Raw genomic sequence first — 17,684 nt, 5'->3', positions numbered from 1 at the left:
ACTACTTTCTAAACCACCTTTACTTTCAATTAACTACCTCATTTTTTATTTTATTTTTTAACTTTGACACGACAAATCAAAGATGCAAAGCTCATCATGGTTGTCTATTTTTGTTTAATTTTTTTTATATATATAAAAAAGAAAACTATGAATTGTAGTAACCAATCATGCCTCACGATTTTTTATTTTTTATTTATTTTTTATCTTTTCCTTTCTCCATAATACCTTTGACTTTTTTTTTTTTTAAATATATGTATATGAAAGATTTTTTAATTTCAAATTTTTACTCTTTCATCTTTTCAAAGTTATTGATTTTAATTATTTATAGACACTTTAAGCACAAAATAATAATATATATAAATAATTAATAAGAACAAAATTAATATAAAAAGAAATACATAATGAACAAATTTAGAGGCTTAGGACATAAGATTTTCTATATTCCATCTAATTCCGATCGAGAGATGCAATTTTTTTTTCTTTCTCTTCTAGAAAGGTTTCATTCTTGGTTGAGGGTGAGACCTTTCCTGGTTGAGGGCTAGGTGTTCCCAATTGAGGTTCGGTTGAGGCCTAACGGTCACTAACTATGCATTTAATGCCCAACGACTAGTCAATCGATTGAATCGGAGCTCGACCGGATGAGGCATTTTTATGTTATTTTTGGTTCTCAAGACTAGAAACCTATAAATAGAAAACTTTACTTCATTTATGAGTAAGGGAACACATGCAATCAATTGTCTAATTACTTGTTTTTCATTTAAAGCTCTTATTTTCTTTCTTTGGTGCATTGATTCTTCACTTGCATACTCTTTAGTGCACCCTTTGTCATTCATCCTAACCTTCTTTTTTATTTGAGCATTTATTGAGCTAGGTTGAGAGTTTACTTCCTTGTTGTTTATGTGAGTTTTGTGAGCATTGACAGCTTCAAGTTGGTAAATTCTTAAAGGGATTGTGTAAGTGCCCCTTAGAGCCAAAATCCAAGTGTAAAGACATTGGAAGCTTAGTTGAAGTTTCAAGGATAGTGGAACCCTCAATCGATTGGAGCTTGAGAAGAGTGGATGTAGGCAAGGGGTGTCGAACCACTATAAAATTTGCATTTGCTCTCTCTAACTCAATTTTTTTATATTTATGCCTTATTATTATTATTAAATTTGTAGTGATTAGAAAAGTTTTTCAAAAACCTAATTCACCCCCCTCTTGGTTGATTTTCCTAATAAGACTAGCCTTAATTTCACAAAAACTAATGACCTTTATTTTAATATAAGATAGAACCATTAGAATGTAATTTGTATAAATTATTTGTGGGAATCCATAGATTACTCCATTCTTAGCCTTGGATCGAAAAATCATGAAAAATCTTCTTAAAGCTCTCCAGATCTAACAAGTAGAAGAATACAAACATAAAAAAAAAAAAAATGTAGATCTAGAGGTTTAAAGTGTTTTACTTTATACTTGAATGTTCCTCAATTGTTTCTTGTCGATAAAGAATAACTTGGATCTCACAAGCCTAGGAATCTTCCACCTGATAACTCTCTTTCCTTTACTCTTATCACTGAAGGTAGTGGAAGTATCATAGAGGGGTGGTGACTAAGCATTTCTTCTCTTTGAAGTGAATAGGAAGATTGTAATGTCAAAAATGAAGGCTTAAACCTCTAAGAGGGTTTATATAGGCTTCTTTGTGGATTTATATAGTTATAAACCCCTAATCCAATCTACTTGGGTCTTAATTAATTAATTGGTCATATCAGTCTCTAATTAATCTATTACCCTAGTCTAGAGAGACCATTTACAAGCTCTTGTGCAATCTTGAGTATTAACTAAAATACTGTTATTCACACATATGAATAAATAACCTAAATACCCCTCAATAAATGTGCCATAAAAAAATATAAGTTTGAGCGGAGATCACTAAAACATATAGAAATATATTAGCTCCCTCATAATCTAAGTTTTAAAGTTAACTCAACATCCTACTATAAAGAGTCAATTACACTACAAGAACTCAAGTTTATGACCTACTATCCATTGTTTGTAGACTTTCTAGGAACTAGTATCCGTAATTTAACAAAGTATATGTTATCAACCTCTCAAAATTACCTCTGCAATCTTTGAGTCTCATATCCTTTTATTATGTGATCAACTAACATATTCTAACTCTCTAAGAGTATATGTCAAATTCTAATTAAGGAATTATTATAACCACATATTTCCTAATCACATGTCATTAGGATCACCTAAGAGGACACACTGTCTCAAACCAATGAGATATTGTGGTGCCTCTCTTGAATATACATGTTGTCACTAATTTCCATTAATAGTGACCAATCTATTAGGAATATATAACAACCTTAGTGTCTCACCAGTAGATCAAAGTCATTAATGATTTTAGTGTAGGAAACTTCAGATAACTTTGTCCCCTAGCCCTAGACCTTGTTAGGTGCATGAAACTTCCTTAAAGCGACTAGAACCTACATATAGTGGAAAAATATGCATTCAATACATTCTTAGGGTCTAGAAGAGTGAGATTAGAGTGCTTACCAAAGATTCAGATGTTCACAAGTGATTTCTTTATGATGAAGAACAATTCTAAAGTCATTAAGTTATAAATCCTCCTATTTTGTGATCAACTGACATGTACACTAACTCACAAAGAACTCATGTCAAGTTTCGAATTAAGGAATTAACTACTGTGTGCATAATTTGCTTGAACACGTGTCTTTAGGATCACCCAAGTGGACATACTATCTCAAAGGGAATTTTGGAGCAACTTTCATAATCTTTTTGAGTGATTCCACATATGATTTTGAATTTGAAGAAGTAAAGAATCCAACTCTTCAAATAGCTCATGATTTGGAGTTGAAATGAAGAAGATGTGAGCAATTGAAGAGAATTGTGCAAAGAGAAACCAAAGAAGTATCAATTTCACAAGATGTGCGAAATGGAATAGAGTTAAATTTTATAAGAGCTATGTATAATGCGCCGAAGTTATGTATAATGCAAGAGATACCAATCCTAAAAGCTTAGTGAGTGTAATGCATGAATAGGATAGAGAAATTGGGAAACTAGAATCATAATATAAATAATAAAATCCATTTATCATTGCCTCATGTCATGATTTTAAGAACTCTATCTTAACATTATTGACATTTAATTAAATCAAATATTTACTTTATATTAGTAATGAGTGTATTTTTTAAAATACATATTTCTTGCCATCACATATTATATTATTGCTAATTGACCACAAATCTCTTTTCTAATTAAAATACTAAAAGCCTAAATACGTGATAACTTTGGCAAAAAAAAAAAAAAAAAAAACCAGAGATGGAGTTACCATGACTTTGTAGTATTTCAAGTTGCCACCCTCTAGGATCAACACTAATGTGTTTAATTAATTTTAGGTTGGAATGATGAATTATTTTCTAAAGGTAATAAAACCTAATTTAAATAAATATAAATAAAATTTTCTTAAAGTATTTAATGAAATTGATAAAATAAAAGAAAATGTCCTTAAGAGTTGAACAATCCAACATTGAATCCCTAAAAAGTGAGTCTTGTAAAATCTAGGTTATAGGATTAAAGTCAATTTGAGACCAAATTGAATCCCATGATCATTATTGGATCTGAAATTTAGATCTTTATTTTTTTAAGCACAAATCTCTCAAACCAATTAAATATAAGGGTTGATTTTATTTTTCAATTCTATTCAATCAAGAGCCCATATCCATATTGTAGATTCGACTTTTAGATTTGCTAACAATAGGATCAAATTGAGTTAACTAGTGATTAAGATCTTTCCAACAATCACTAATACCTTGGTAAGAATCCTTTATACCTTATCTAGGGTAAACAAATAGAGATGATTTAATCCTACTAATTCAAATATGAAAACATAAAGAAACCCAATTAATTCATTACCATTTCTTACTACTCATTTGGATTCTTCACATTCCTATTAACATCTCTGGATCTATTAAATTATCCAAACATGATGGAGGATTTTTCCTCACAACCCATGTTTGGTTGCCAATAAAATAAAATAGAAAGATGGAAAAGAGAGAAAAAAAAAACTAAAGATTTATTAAAGAATTGAAAAAAAAAAAGTTCAATTCCTTTCTCTCTCCATTTTTCTCCCCTTTAATCATAGCAAATACATATAGTCTAACCCTGAAAGAGACGTGTAACAATAAAACTCTTTAATTTCTCATGAGGATTACCAATTTTGCATGATCATGTGAAATGGAAATGGTTTGGCAACACTTCAACACAATTCTAGTGGTTTTGGCATGGTTGTGTCAATATTTGCATGTTAATGCGAAAGAAATTCCCATAGGTTTCTTAGCTCTTATAAAATTTAACTCTATTCCATTTTGCACATCTTGTGAAATTGATACTTCTTTGGTTTCTCTTTGCACAATTCTTTTTAATTGCTCACATCTTCTTCATTTCAACTCCAAATCATGAGTTATTTGAAGAGTTGGATTCTTGACTTCTTCAAATTCAAAATCATATGTGGAATCACTCAAAAAGATTATGAAAGTTGCTCCAAAATTCCCTTTAAATTCAGGGTATGTGTTATTACTAGGTTTGAGTTTCAAATTCCATTTTAAGCTCGATTGCATTTGTTTCAAACCTTCTTTTTTCATGGTTGCTTGCTCTCTAATTCTCTCCGTAACATTAGTTGCTCATCTTTCATGCTTGCGATTCTCTTATTTTTATGGTCTTCTCATGCTCCATAAGTCTTGAGTCTGCATTTTTTTTAACCTTTCCCTCTACCTTGGTTGAAAAAATGGCTTTTGCACTTAGCATTTTTTTCATTTCTTACACCTGGAATTAAGTTCAAAATATAAGTTAGATCCATAACTAGGATCTTAGCATCAAATTGAGTTAAGTTGGGTGATTCTAGCCTTTTATGTTACATAAATAATAGTGTTTATGTGTCATTGGGGCACATATTTTGGCTCCAATTACTAAACACCAATATTCTATTAGTTTCCAATATTTATCCTTAGCTAATCTTATGTATTTTAAAAAGAAGTTTTAGAGTTTTTGGGCATTAATGGATTTGATAGATCCTCTTATTAATTTATTTTTACGTTAAATTTTAATTAATTTATTTTAGAGACTTGTAAGCACATTCAAATGACAATTTACATATATTTTAGTGATACAATAATGGTTAAGATGGAATGCATGATTTTTGGAGATGCTAATCAAGCAAGAAAAATTATGAATTTATCGGTCTTGGAATCAAGGTGACTTTAAAATTGTTATTATTCTAATGAGAAGAATTCTATTCACATTTGGAGATTAGCTCAAGAGGGACAAATTCATGAATGTCATCAAATTATAGGAAGTAAATCATTATTTGTTCAGTTAAAAAGGAAATTTGTCTTGTATATTCTTTTATTTTATGAAAAAAGTATTTGGCATTTTTGTTATACTTTATATATATATATTGAAGATCATATTATTTATCATTATTTCAATATTTAATGAAAATTTTAAGATCAATGATTTTTTTTTCATTAAAACAAAAGTCTTAAATTCATATTATTTAGCATAAAATTTCTTAATTTATTGCTAAAGTAAAGATAACTTTGTTTGTATATACCACCATTTCAATGCTTTCGTTTAATTAATTAGTTTCAATCAACTTTTTAGATTCTCTAACCCACTTTTGTTTAGTGATTCTCAAGCATAGGTTTCTTATCATCTTATCAATGTATTTGTCAACTTTTTTCTAGAAGTACTCTTTCACAACAAACATTTGCAAGAAGCCATTCACCTTAGTCAAGTCAACATTGTGGCCAATACTTATAAGGGAGAAGATGCAATCTCTAAATAGAGAATGAGAGGAAAATGAAGAACTTATAGCTCAGGATACTTTGAAAGGTCAATCGATCTTCTTCTAAAAATAGAGATTTAAAATTTTCAATTCCTTTTTTTTTTTTTTTCATTAAGGTAAGGAATTTATGAGAACAACAATTCTCCTTATTTAATTTTAATTTTTATTTTATTTATTTATTTTTATATATTGGAGTCATAATACAATCATTTTGAGAGTTGATCATGAATGAGTCAAAATAAATGAGACATACCAATTAAGTTGGAATGGTGTTGATGTTTGGAATGAAGTTAGTGTGAATTAGTCAAAATAAATGAGACATACCAATTAAGTTGGAATGGCGTTGATGTTTGGAATGAAAGTGTGAATTAGTCAAAATAAATGAGACATACCAATTAATTTGGAATGGAGTTGATGTTTGGAATGAAGTTAGTGTTGAATTGCAGAAAAACTATTTTATTAATCTTGTATGACCATGACCAAGTCAAATATGACACAATCAAGTCATTGTAAATTTTATCAATACTTTGAAAATTGAACACATTCAAAGTATTTGGAATTAGAATGTTCTCATTTTTTCTTCTAGAGCCTTGAACAATTAGTTTGACAAATTTGAATAATTTTCCAAGGTTTATTCTTATCATATTAACGCATTTGTCAACTTCTAAAAATACCCCTTTATCATAAAAATTAAGAAAAATGATTTTTTTTCGGTTTTATCTCTAATGTTTGTGGAAACATATGACAACTATTAGTTAATGATGACATCCATTGATTAGAGATCGATTAGAAAAAATTGAAATATTCAAGACTTTCTTAGTTAATGAAATATTCCACCAATTGATGATCAATTAGCAAGGCAGAGCATGAATGGAGTTGTATATCTCAGCATGCGGGGCATAAGCACCAGATTGTTTCTCCCTTTTGAAAGATATTATAAATTTATAAGCTTCATTAAGTCAAAATATAGGCTTGTTGAATTATATAAATAGTATAAGATGAGAAATAATCATGTGATGATATTGATAATTTTTTTTAAGTGGTATTATCATGATGATCAATCCAGCATCATCTAACCACAATTCTTACCAAAATCTAAAACTTGACATTTAGAATCTATTTGGAAACGTTTTATAAAAATATTTTCTTATTAGTAAAATGAAAAAAAAAATTTCTCAGCTCAAAAACACATTCTAAAAATATTTTTAAATTTTTTTATTTAAAAAATAATTATAAAAAAATCCACGCTTTTTGTTCGATCACCATCGAGATTCTCTCTCTCTCGTAGATAAAACCAAAAGTATTAAAGGAATGAAGGATGTTAATTCAGTGATTTCCTTGACCATAAATGCATGTAGTCTCATGTTTGAATATTCTTTGTGTCTATCCTTCAGTGAATCAGTGATTTCAACACAGCATGCATTCATATACGAAGCAAGCAGGGAACTTCGTATTGGGGATTCAAAATAAAGAATTCAACTCGTGGATTCAAAGTCGAGGCACTTTCATGCTGGTTGCTAAAAGCCGAAATGCCCTTCCCACTAAATCCTCCGACACCATGTTTCTTCTATTTTTCGCTTACCTCCAACACCACTAAATCCTTGAATGAAAACGACACATTGTTTAATCTTCTTTGTCCTTGGCCATAAATCCATGCGGTTGGCTTTGAATACCGCGTACAAGGAGAATGGAAGTAATGGAAGGGAATTCCCCAGCAAGAATTGACTTACGAAGTAAGAAGGAAACTTCATACTGGGGATTCGAAATGAATATTCTACTTGTGAATTTATATTTATTTAAGCTTAGAAGAATCTCCTTTAAGGCACTAATTGCTTGCTGGTTGCTAAGAGCAGAAATGCCCTCCCCACTGAATTCTCCAACACCATGTTTCATCTACTTTTCACTTACCTCCATTCTTTTAATTGTCTGCCATCTTGGATACATCACCGGCACAGCAGTAGATGACAACTCCACCATCATTGGGGCAATCATTGATGCTAATTCTCGTAAAGGTAAAGAGGAAATAACCGCCATCAAGATAGCTGTGGATAAGTTCAATAACAATTCCAAGAATCATAAGCTCTCTCTTATCTCCCGGAACTTCACCGGAGAACTCTATGGGGCAGCCTTAACAGGTTGGTCATCTCTTCCTTGATTCCTTCTACGGCTGTCTAATCTCCTATTATTTTCAACATTAATCCTCTAGAATGATACACGAGTGGTTATAACATCAGCCACCCAAACTATCTCTACGTCACTTATATATCTTCTATTTTTTATTTTATTTATTTATTTTAAATTAAAAATTAAATATGAAAGGATAAAATTATCCTCATCTTCTTTAACACCCACCTCAATTTTGTTTCCCTTTTATTCTCTTCCTTTGTATCATTCATGACCCATTAGGAAGGAAAAGAAGGGACGAGGCAGAGGAAAGGACAAAGGAAGAATTAGGGTTAAACTTTGAATGGATATAGAGAAGTAAAAATAATTATTTTTATTTTTTATATTAATTTTTTTTTAAATTTTAAAAAATAAAAGTAGGAAGATATAGAGAGATGGATGTCTTTATATTGGTCATTTCGCAATCATAGTAAAATAAAAAAATATTAAATTCTAATGTTTTTCCTTTTTCTTTTCCTTTTTTTTTTTCATTCTTAAGTTTTCCTCTAAAAAATAAATTTAGGATAACTTGAAAAACTTGTTTTAAGCATCACTCATCATTTAGAAAAAGAAAAGAAATTGAAATAGGTGGAAATGGATTTTTATTGCTTCCATGTATTGAAAAACACTGTTATGTACTGAATATGAATGAAATAGGCAGAACAAAAATGGAATACAATTGATGGGGCTCATAACATTTAATTACAGCTGAAGAACTGATTAAAGAGAAGAAAGTGCAAGTGATTGTGGGCATGGATACATGGCAGCAAGCAGCTTTAGCTGCTGAAATCGGAAACCAAGCTCAAGTACCAGTTCTTTCATTGGCGGCAGCCGCGAGTGTCCGGCCATCGAGGCAGCTTGGAAGGTCCACCCTGATACAAATGGGCACCAATGTTTCTGAACAAATAAGGTGCATTGCAGCTATCGTTCACTCCTATCACTGGCGAAGAGTCATCGCAATCTATGAAGATGATGCGTACGGTGGGAACGCTGAGATGTTAACTATTTTATCTGAAGCTCTTCAAAGAGTTGGCTCGGAGATTGAGTACCATTTGCCTCTTCCTCCCATATCATCTCTATCTGATCCAAGAGGAGCTGTCCATCAAGAGCTCTTGAAGCTTCTGAGCACACAATCCAGGGTTTTCATTGTTCTTCAATCGTCTTTACCAATGGCTACCCAATTGTTCCAAGAAGCAAGGCGGATGGATTTTATGGGGAAAGACTCAGCCTGGATAATTACAGATAGCATTTCAAGCTTCCTGGATTCCATGGACACCTCCGTTATCTCCTATATGGAAGGGGCTCTAGGAATCAAGTCCTACTATTCCCAATCCAAATCCAATAGGCCCTTCCAAGAATTCTCTGCCCAGTTTCAGAAAAATTTTAAATCTGAATACCCAGAGGAAGACAACGCCCAGCCAGGAATTCATGCACTACGAGCATATGATAGCATTGCTGTCATCACACGGGCCCTAGAGAGATTAGCTAGTGATGATACTAATACTCCAAAAATGTTGTTAAAAAATATATTATCAAGCAACTTCAGTGGTTTAAGTGGCAATATTATTTTTGAAGGGGGTGATCTATCAAATTCAAATTCGTTGCCGTTCAGGATTATAAACGTTGTTAGAACGAACTACAAGGAGCTTGACTGTTGGACGCAGGACTTGGACAACCCTCTCAACAGAGAAGGTGGAGACAAAAATTGCGGTAGAAACACCACGAAGGTTTTGGATGGTCCAGTGATTTGGCCAGGGTACCTAAAACGTGTCCCCAAGGGATGGGAAATGCCCACTGTTGCAAAACCATTGAAGATTGGAATTCCAGCTAACACCACTTTTAAAAATTATGTGAAGGTGGACGTAGATCAAATCGAGCCTGAAAAAAAATATACTGGTTTCTGTATTGATATTTTCCACGAGGTGTTAAAAATTTTGGAGCAAAATTACTCTCTACCCTACGAGTTCCATCCAGTTGTTGGCACATACGATGAGCTGGTTGATTGTGTTTACAACAAGGTAATTACTCCCATCCCTAGCTTTTGCTCTTTAAATCGTTCTCAATAATCCTGATATTCCCCACACTGGAATTAAATCTCAACTTCACATTTGCGTCCATGATTTATGTTGTGATTTCATCAGTAAACCTTCTTCCTTTTCTAATGACTCAAAAAAAGCTTGTCTAGCTTACTGACCCAATTAACATGTGGTTGGTTTAAATGAAAATCAAAGTCAGACTGAACCTCATTTCTCTCCTAGTTAATATTTGCCTGCTTTACTACAGCAAGAGCGCAAGAATTTAAGGAAGTTTTATGTGGAAATATATATTTCCCTAATTAGGTTTTTCAAACCCTTGAAACTTCTCAATTTTTATGCCTTCCAAAGAACTGCTCAGTAGACTTTTCTGGTATATTAGGTTTTGAAGAGGACTGTTCAGTAGACTTTTCTGGTATATTAGGTTTTGACTTCATCCCCATGAAAGAGCAGTGAACATAGTACTGAAGATTAACTCTCAGAATTCATGAATCATACTTTGTATTTGTTTCAATCATTTGTTTCTGATAGAAATTTTGTGCATATCTCTTGTGAATCAAATACATGGAAGACCTATGATGCTGTGGTTGGGGATGTGACAATACTTGCCACCCGTTCAAAAAAAGTGGAATTCACAGTGCCATATGCTGAGTCGGGATTGGTGATAGTACAAGTAACGTCTGAAGAACCTCACAAGGCATGGATGTTCCTGAAGACTTTCACCTGGGAAACGTGGGTAGTCACAGGTGCCCTCTTGATCTACACCATGTTCATAGTTTGGGTACTGGAGTACCAATCCAATAATCCGGCATTCAGAGGCCCATGGAGGAGTCAGCTTGGGACTGCTCTTTGGTTCACCTTCTCTTCTCTTTTCTTTGCTCATAGTAAGTATTAGTATTAGTATTAAAAATGGAAGAGATTTTGGTTTGCTCAATAATTAAATTACTCAGAAAGCTAGCTGTTGTTTCATTTCCCAGGGGAGACAATTCGTAGCAATATTACTCGAGTAGTGATAGTGGTGTGGCTGTTTGTAGTCTTCGTTTTAACCTCGAGCTACACTGCTAGTCTCTCTTCCATGCTCACTGTCCAACGACTTGATTCCAATGTGATGGATATCGAATGGCTAAAAGCTACTAGGTCTGTGGTTGGTTGTAATGGTGCTTCATTTGTGAGGCAATACTTAGAGAACGTGTTTAATTTCGAAGGAGCTCATATCAAGAATATTTGCAACCAAAACCAATATCATGGCGAATTCCAGAGTGGGAACATCTCAGCTGCCGTTCTTGGCCTTCCTCATGCAAAAATTCTCACTAGTCAGTTCTGCAAGAATTACACTGCCGGTCAACCCCTCAACAGATTCGGAGGATTAGGCTTTGTGAGTAGTAGCTGGAACTCTTCCCCATTTGCACTCTCTAAAATTTTCTATAACTTTTCTTATCAAATGTGTGAAGTGGCCAAAACTGATTCGTCGATGCCCTTTTCCCCCAAAGAAAATTGGCCCATCCCTTGTCTGGGGGTAGGAATTAGTTGAACCATTGCTCAGTGGAATAGGATAGCATATGGAATTTGTTTAGCATTCTCACAATGAAATTAGCTTTGGTCATGTCATCCTTGTTAATCTCCATGCAGGCCTTTCAGAAAGGCTCTCCACTAGCTACTGACGTCTCTGAAGCCATCCTAACCATATCTGAGAAGAGGATTCTAAAAGAATTAGAAGATAAATGGTTTCCTCGTTCTGCCGAGTGTTCAGCCACCACAAATGATGAACTGAGCCTCGGGAACTTCTGGGCTCTCTACCTTTTATGCGGCGCCACTTCCACTCTCTGCTTTCTACTGTTCTTCCTTCGCCTGCTCATCGATTTCAAACGTCACCAGGCATCCAGAAGTGATGCAAACCCAAGTGATGAAAGTGTCTGGATGAAGACTGTTCAATTAGTGCATTTCTTTCATAATGGACAAACTGAGTTTCCTAATGAAAGACTGTCAAATTTGTCTCCCCATCCCACTGGAGATGAATGGATCTCTACAAGGTGGCCAACAGTGAGCCGTTTTGATACCCACGGAGCCTCCGGACGTCTTTCCAGCTACAGTGACTATGAACTCAAGGTGACCTCTTCTGATGTGCTGGAGCCTCCTGAGACCTGTCCCCCTACTGTATCCATACACACTTGATAGAAACTAGCTGTTGAATTTATCTACTACTAGTTTACTTAGAATACATAATTAGTTTTTTTTTTATTATAAAAAAGTAAATGTTATAACATCCTTCATAAGTGGGATATATGATCATTTTAAGTTTTTACAAATAGGTCAAAGTTATTAAAAATCTCAATACTAACTCAATATATTCTTAAGATCAAGAGCATATATAGTATAATAATTTAGTAAAGTCATGACTACTTAATAATCAATATCATGAATTATTATAGATTTTGTCTATTGTATAATTATTCATAGTAATGCATTCACCATGGAAACCTTATCCTTAAGATCAAGATAAGTCATCCCTACAATTAGAAGGTAGTGCACTATAATCTTAAATAAATGACTTGATCAACACTAAATGAGTAATTAACTTGCAAGAAACCTATGACTTGGTTTTCTATACAACTCATAATACATGTAAATTATTTACTATGTAAGTGATCCTAGGCCTCAATACTCAGAAAATATAAAGCATGAAAAGGATGATATATAAATTAGAAATTGGAATTGTATTATAAACAATAATAAAAAAAATCATTTATTGTTACATTATGTCATGAATGAAATCGGCAGAACAAAAATGGAATACAATTGATGGAGTTCATAACATTTAATTAATTGCAGCTGAAGAACTGATTAAAGAGAACAAAGTGCAAGTGATTGTGGGCATGGATACGTGGCAGCAATCGGCTTTAGCTGATGAAATAGAAGACCAAGCTCAAGTACCAGTTCTTTCATTGGCGGCATCAGCCAGTGTCCGGCCGTCAAGGCAGCTTGGAAGGCCCACCCTGATACAAATGGGAAGCAATGTTTCTGAACAAATAAGGTGCATTTCAGCGATCGTTCACTCCTATCACTGGCGAAGGGTCATTGCAATCTATGAAGATGATGCGTACGGTGGCAACGTTGAGATGTTAACTCTTTTATCTGAAGCTCTTCAAAGAGTTGGATCGGAGATCGAGTACCATTTGTCTCTTCCTCCCATATCATCTCTATCTGATCCAAGAGGAGATGTCCATCAAGAGCTCTTGAAGCTTCTGAGCACACAATCCAGGGTTTTCATTGTTCTTCAATCATCATTACCGATGGCTACCCATTTGTTCCAAGAAGCAGGGCGGATGGATTTTGTGGGGAAAGACTCAGCCTGGATAATTACAGATAGCATTTCAAGCTTCCTGGATTCCATGGACACTTCCTTTATCCCCTATATGGAAGGGGCTCTAGGAATCAAGTCCTACTATTCCAAATCCAATAGACCCTTCCTAGAATTCTCTGCCCAGTTTCAGAAAAAATTTAAATCCGAAAACCCAGAGGAAGACAACGCCCAGCCTGGAATTCATGCACTATGAGCATATGATAGCATTGCTGTCATCACACGGGCCCTGGAGAGATTAGCTAGTGATGATACTAATACTCCAAATATGTTGTTAAAAAATATATTATCAAGCAACTTCAGTGGTTTAAGTGGCAACATTATTTTTGAAGGGGGTGATCTATCAAATTCAAATTCGTTGCCGTTCAGGATTATAAACGTTGTTAGAACGGACTACAAGGAGCTTGACTGTTGGACGCAGGACTTGGACAACCCTCTCAGCAGAGAAGGTGGAGACAAAAATTGCGGTAGAAACACCACGAAGGTTTTGGATGATCCAGTGATTTGGCCAGGGTACCTAATGTTATATTTATATAAATATATATATATTGTTGGTTAAAAATAAAGTGTAAGAAGAGTTACACTTTTGAAAAATAACTTTTGAAAATAAAGTGTAAGAAGGGTTACATTTTTAATATGTGAATTAAACACATGATTAAGTTTTGAAATGTTATAAAACTTGAAAGGTTAAGGAAGACAATGTGTCTTCTCATCTTTGTAACTTTATAAAACTTAAGAGGTTAAGTGTAAGAGAGTTACACATTTGAGATTAAATCATGTTTAATGTGTGAATTAAATATATGATTTAATTTTTAAATGTTACAAAGATAAAGAGATTGAGGAAGACAATGAGTTTTTTCTCATCCTTGTAACCATTTTTCAACCCTAAGAGTGTTATATATGACTTTTCTTCTTTTTGAAATCTTATGCAGAAAAGTGAAAAGGCTTGATCAATCCCAAGACTATTTCCATTAGTTCCCAAAAGATTTCTAGTGGTGGGAGGAAATAGAGTTTTTGGACAAAGTTCCAAGAACTTGTTTGAGTCTTTCTTGTATTCTTCTTTTTCTTGTTCTTATTTTGTAACTTTGAGAGTTTTATTGTATCAAGAGAGTATTTGAGAGTGTTTCTTTTCTCCATTGTATCCAATTTTTAACATCACCTAAAACGTGTCCCTGAGGGAGCAAAATTACTCTCTACCCTACGAGTTCCATCCAGTTGTTGGCACATACGAAGAGCTGGTTGACTGTGTTTATAACAAGGTAATTACTCCTATCTCTAGATTTTGATCTTTAAATCTTTCTCAATAATCATGAGATTCCCCACACTAGAAGTAAATCTCAACTTCACTGTAATGTCCATGATTAATTTATTTGTACCTTCAGCTGGCTTTTGTGCTGTCGTTTCATCATTAAACCTTTTCCTTTTCTAACGACGCATAAAGCATCAGTTGCCTGGCTTACTGACCAACTTCTTGTTGGTTTAGACGAAAACAACTGAAAACAACTCATTAGCAGCCCCTATATAAATAAAAAAATCGTTCCAATAGAAGAGAGTTTTAATACATCAATGACTCTTGTTTGTATTCTTCTGATTCATACTAACTCCGTCGTTCTGATGGTTCTGTTACACAATATGGGTGGGAATCGAAGCTACGAGTAGCTCCTTCCTCGTCCACGTCCTCCTCACCCTTTGCCTCTGCCCCTCATACCACTTCTTCCACCGCGAGATATGCCTTCCAATGCCCTGTTAACAAGCTGGCTTTGCATACCACCAGCTCCACCGCCCTTCTTTGCTGCAGCATTGCTGGCACCATTAGTAGTCCTTGCAGACCGTTTTCCTCTGCACCAAAAGGTTCATGCAGAATAAAGTGAGCAAGAAAAGTCTTTGCAGGAAAGGTCAAGAGGTAAAATATTCCCCTTTTGAAGGTTAACATTGGCAAAAACAAGCAGGTTGTTAAAGGACAAAGTGACTGCATATCATAGCTGTGGTTTCTTCCACTGCATATCTAAGCTGCTCACTTGGACAGCAGTTTGTGAAAACTCCATAAGTAACATAAAGGAAGGTCCTTATCACAGAATTCAAAACTATCCTCTCTCAAGAAACTACTCTAAATAAGGCCATGCAATCAAGCGACAAACCTTGTGAAACTTAACCAAAGAGCAAATCTTATTAAAGTAACCAAAGAAAATAAGAAAAATACAAAGAAGAACGAAAAGATGAAATTAAAGGAACAGACTAAGATTTTGATGAAGGCACAGAAGGTTTTGTTGCTTCCTTGCAAGAAAGGTTGATCCTCTTATCCCCAATAAATGAAGGTGATTTTGAATGCAATGGCTAAGTTGTGAAGCATCATGGGCAAAATCAAGTCAGTCTGCATGCGCATACCTATTCATATATAAAACATACACTGATAAACATATATTTACAAGTAACAAAAATCGAACTCCCTGTCACCTGTGTCATAGCCAGAATGTTATTGCAGGTTCCTTTGTCTCTAATGGAATAAGGTTCAGCCCCCCATATGAGATTAGTGTATTGACTAATCAGCATGAAAGCAATAACATGGGTTTCCACGATTGGGGGTATTTATGTCAAAATAAACAAAATTCCGTAGAAAGCCCAGTTCGAAGAAGTGTGTTGAAATTATGGGTCCTGCTCATGTACGCATGACTGGTCTGATTTTGGGGTCCATACCTTTACTCCTTTATGACCCAAAAACACCTTTTAACTTGGCTTTTGGTTAGCTCTTTACCTCATCATTTCTTTTGCAACTACATCAACTCAAGTACTTATGCATCTCAAGCTTGACTTTTGGTTCCTTTCTACTAACTTTTAAAGACATGGATTGAATGGACACCAGATATACCCTCCCATGCATGGATAGTGACCATGGTTAAAATTCATGGTTTTTGTTTTTTATAAGTACAATGGTTAAAAAAAATTAAAATATATTCTCTCAATGTTTTTACATTGACTTCTTTCAAAAATATAATTTTAGTATTTTTTATTAATAAATGAGTACATTTTATATTTCTTGTCATTGTATATTATATTATTGTTAAACATCATAAATTTTATTTTATTAGCGGAATTGAATTTTTGTTGAATTTTATCCCATCAAAATGATCTCATATCACTCCGCATCAACTACTGAATTGTTGAGATTATGTCAAGTAGTTGCCAAAATTAGAGATTTTTTTCTTTTTTAAAAAATATTATTAAAATAAGATTGTTTGGAAAATAAATATCAATATGTGGTATTTTAATACTTCAAGTGGAATCCAATTTGATATAAGTTATGATAATTTTAAAAATTAAATTTCAAAAAAAAAATGTTTGTACTTGTACGGGATGGCCTCAAAATATGGCCAAACAATGAGCAGTGAAGTAGCATTGAGTTATAACTAATATTGGACATTGGGTTGCAGCTGAGGAAGGGCTTATTACTCAAGACACAGGAGTGAATGCACGACTGAATGGACACCAAACCATTGTCCTTATTTTTTGTCCTATTCGCAAAAAATGCAATAAATTTCAGCCAGCCTATGATTAGGAAAATATATGGTTTTGAAGTCCTACGTAAATGAAATATAAGATTTCCCTATTAATGGGGAAAATATTATCTTTCTCGTGCACTATATAATGTTTACATATTCATTTCCAAAATTGCCCTTTAATGTCTCCCTGTCAAAACAGCCACCGGTGTCCATGTCAACATGAAGGTGTGCAATTTAATAAGCACAAAAATCTGAAACTTGAAGTTCTCAAATTTGAAACCCATAGAACACTCGACCCAAGAAACATTGGAAATTTAGGGAAACTCTCTTTGTCACTTCCTCTCATTTTACCCTAACCCCATCTTAGGAAATTCGCATTTTCATAGCTCGTTTGATACACAAAGACAGGTAGCCGATTTGTTTATTGACGTCCTGACCAGGCAATGGATACCCATTTTCCCAAAGCCTTCTACGTCGCATTTTGGCCTAACCCTAGTGTGTCTCTCTTCATGAGCTAACCACCCAAACCCGATAACCATCTTCTGAAAACCTTCAATGAAGCCAAAGTGGAGCCATATCTTCATATTTCTTCATCAAAGGTGGAATTTTTTTAAGGTTTCTGAAAACCAAAGTGGAGTTTTCTCTTGCTTTGGATTAATCAATCACATGTGAGTTTTCCATTTAAGGATTCGTTTGGTTGTTGAGAAAACATAGGGGCCGAAGGTCTTATATTTTGTGGTATGTTGTATTTTGATTCATTTTGGCATGAATGAAATAGAGGGAAA

At 33.9% G+C, this 17,684-nt stretch overlaps 1 protein-coding gene across 1 annotated transcript; it reads left to right on the top strand.

The window, feature by feature from the left end:
• Positions 1-7,569: 7,569 nt before the first annotated feature.
• LOC100245259 (glutamate receptor 2.7) lies at positions 7,570-12,350 on the top strand. The gene is made up of 5 exons (XM_002272297.4): positions 7,570-7,983; positions 8,720-10,029; positions 10,616-10,928; positions 11,022-11,419; positions 11,674-12,350. The coding sequence occupies exons 1-5, from the start codon at positions 7,614-7,616 to the stop codon at positions 12,214-12,216; spliced, it is 2,934 nt and encodes a 977-aa protein (XP_002272333.2). The 5' UTR covers positions 7,570-7,613; the 3' UTR covers positions 12,217-12,350.
• The last annotated feature ends 5,334 nt before the right edge of the window (positions 12,351-17,684 follow it).

This window comes from Vitis vinifera, chromosome 10 (genome assembly GCF_030704535.1).
Source record: "Vitis vinifera cultivar Pinot Noir 40024 chromosome 10, ASM3070453v1".
Lineage (NCBI taxonomy): Eukaryota > Viridiplantae > Streptophyta > Magnoliopsida > Vitales > Vitaceae > Vitis > Vitis vinifera.
Note: the sequence above shows the minus strand (reverse complement) of the source record. Positions and strands in the feature narration are given on the sequence as shown.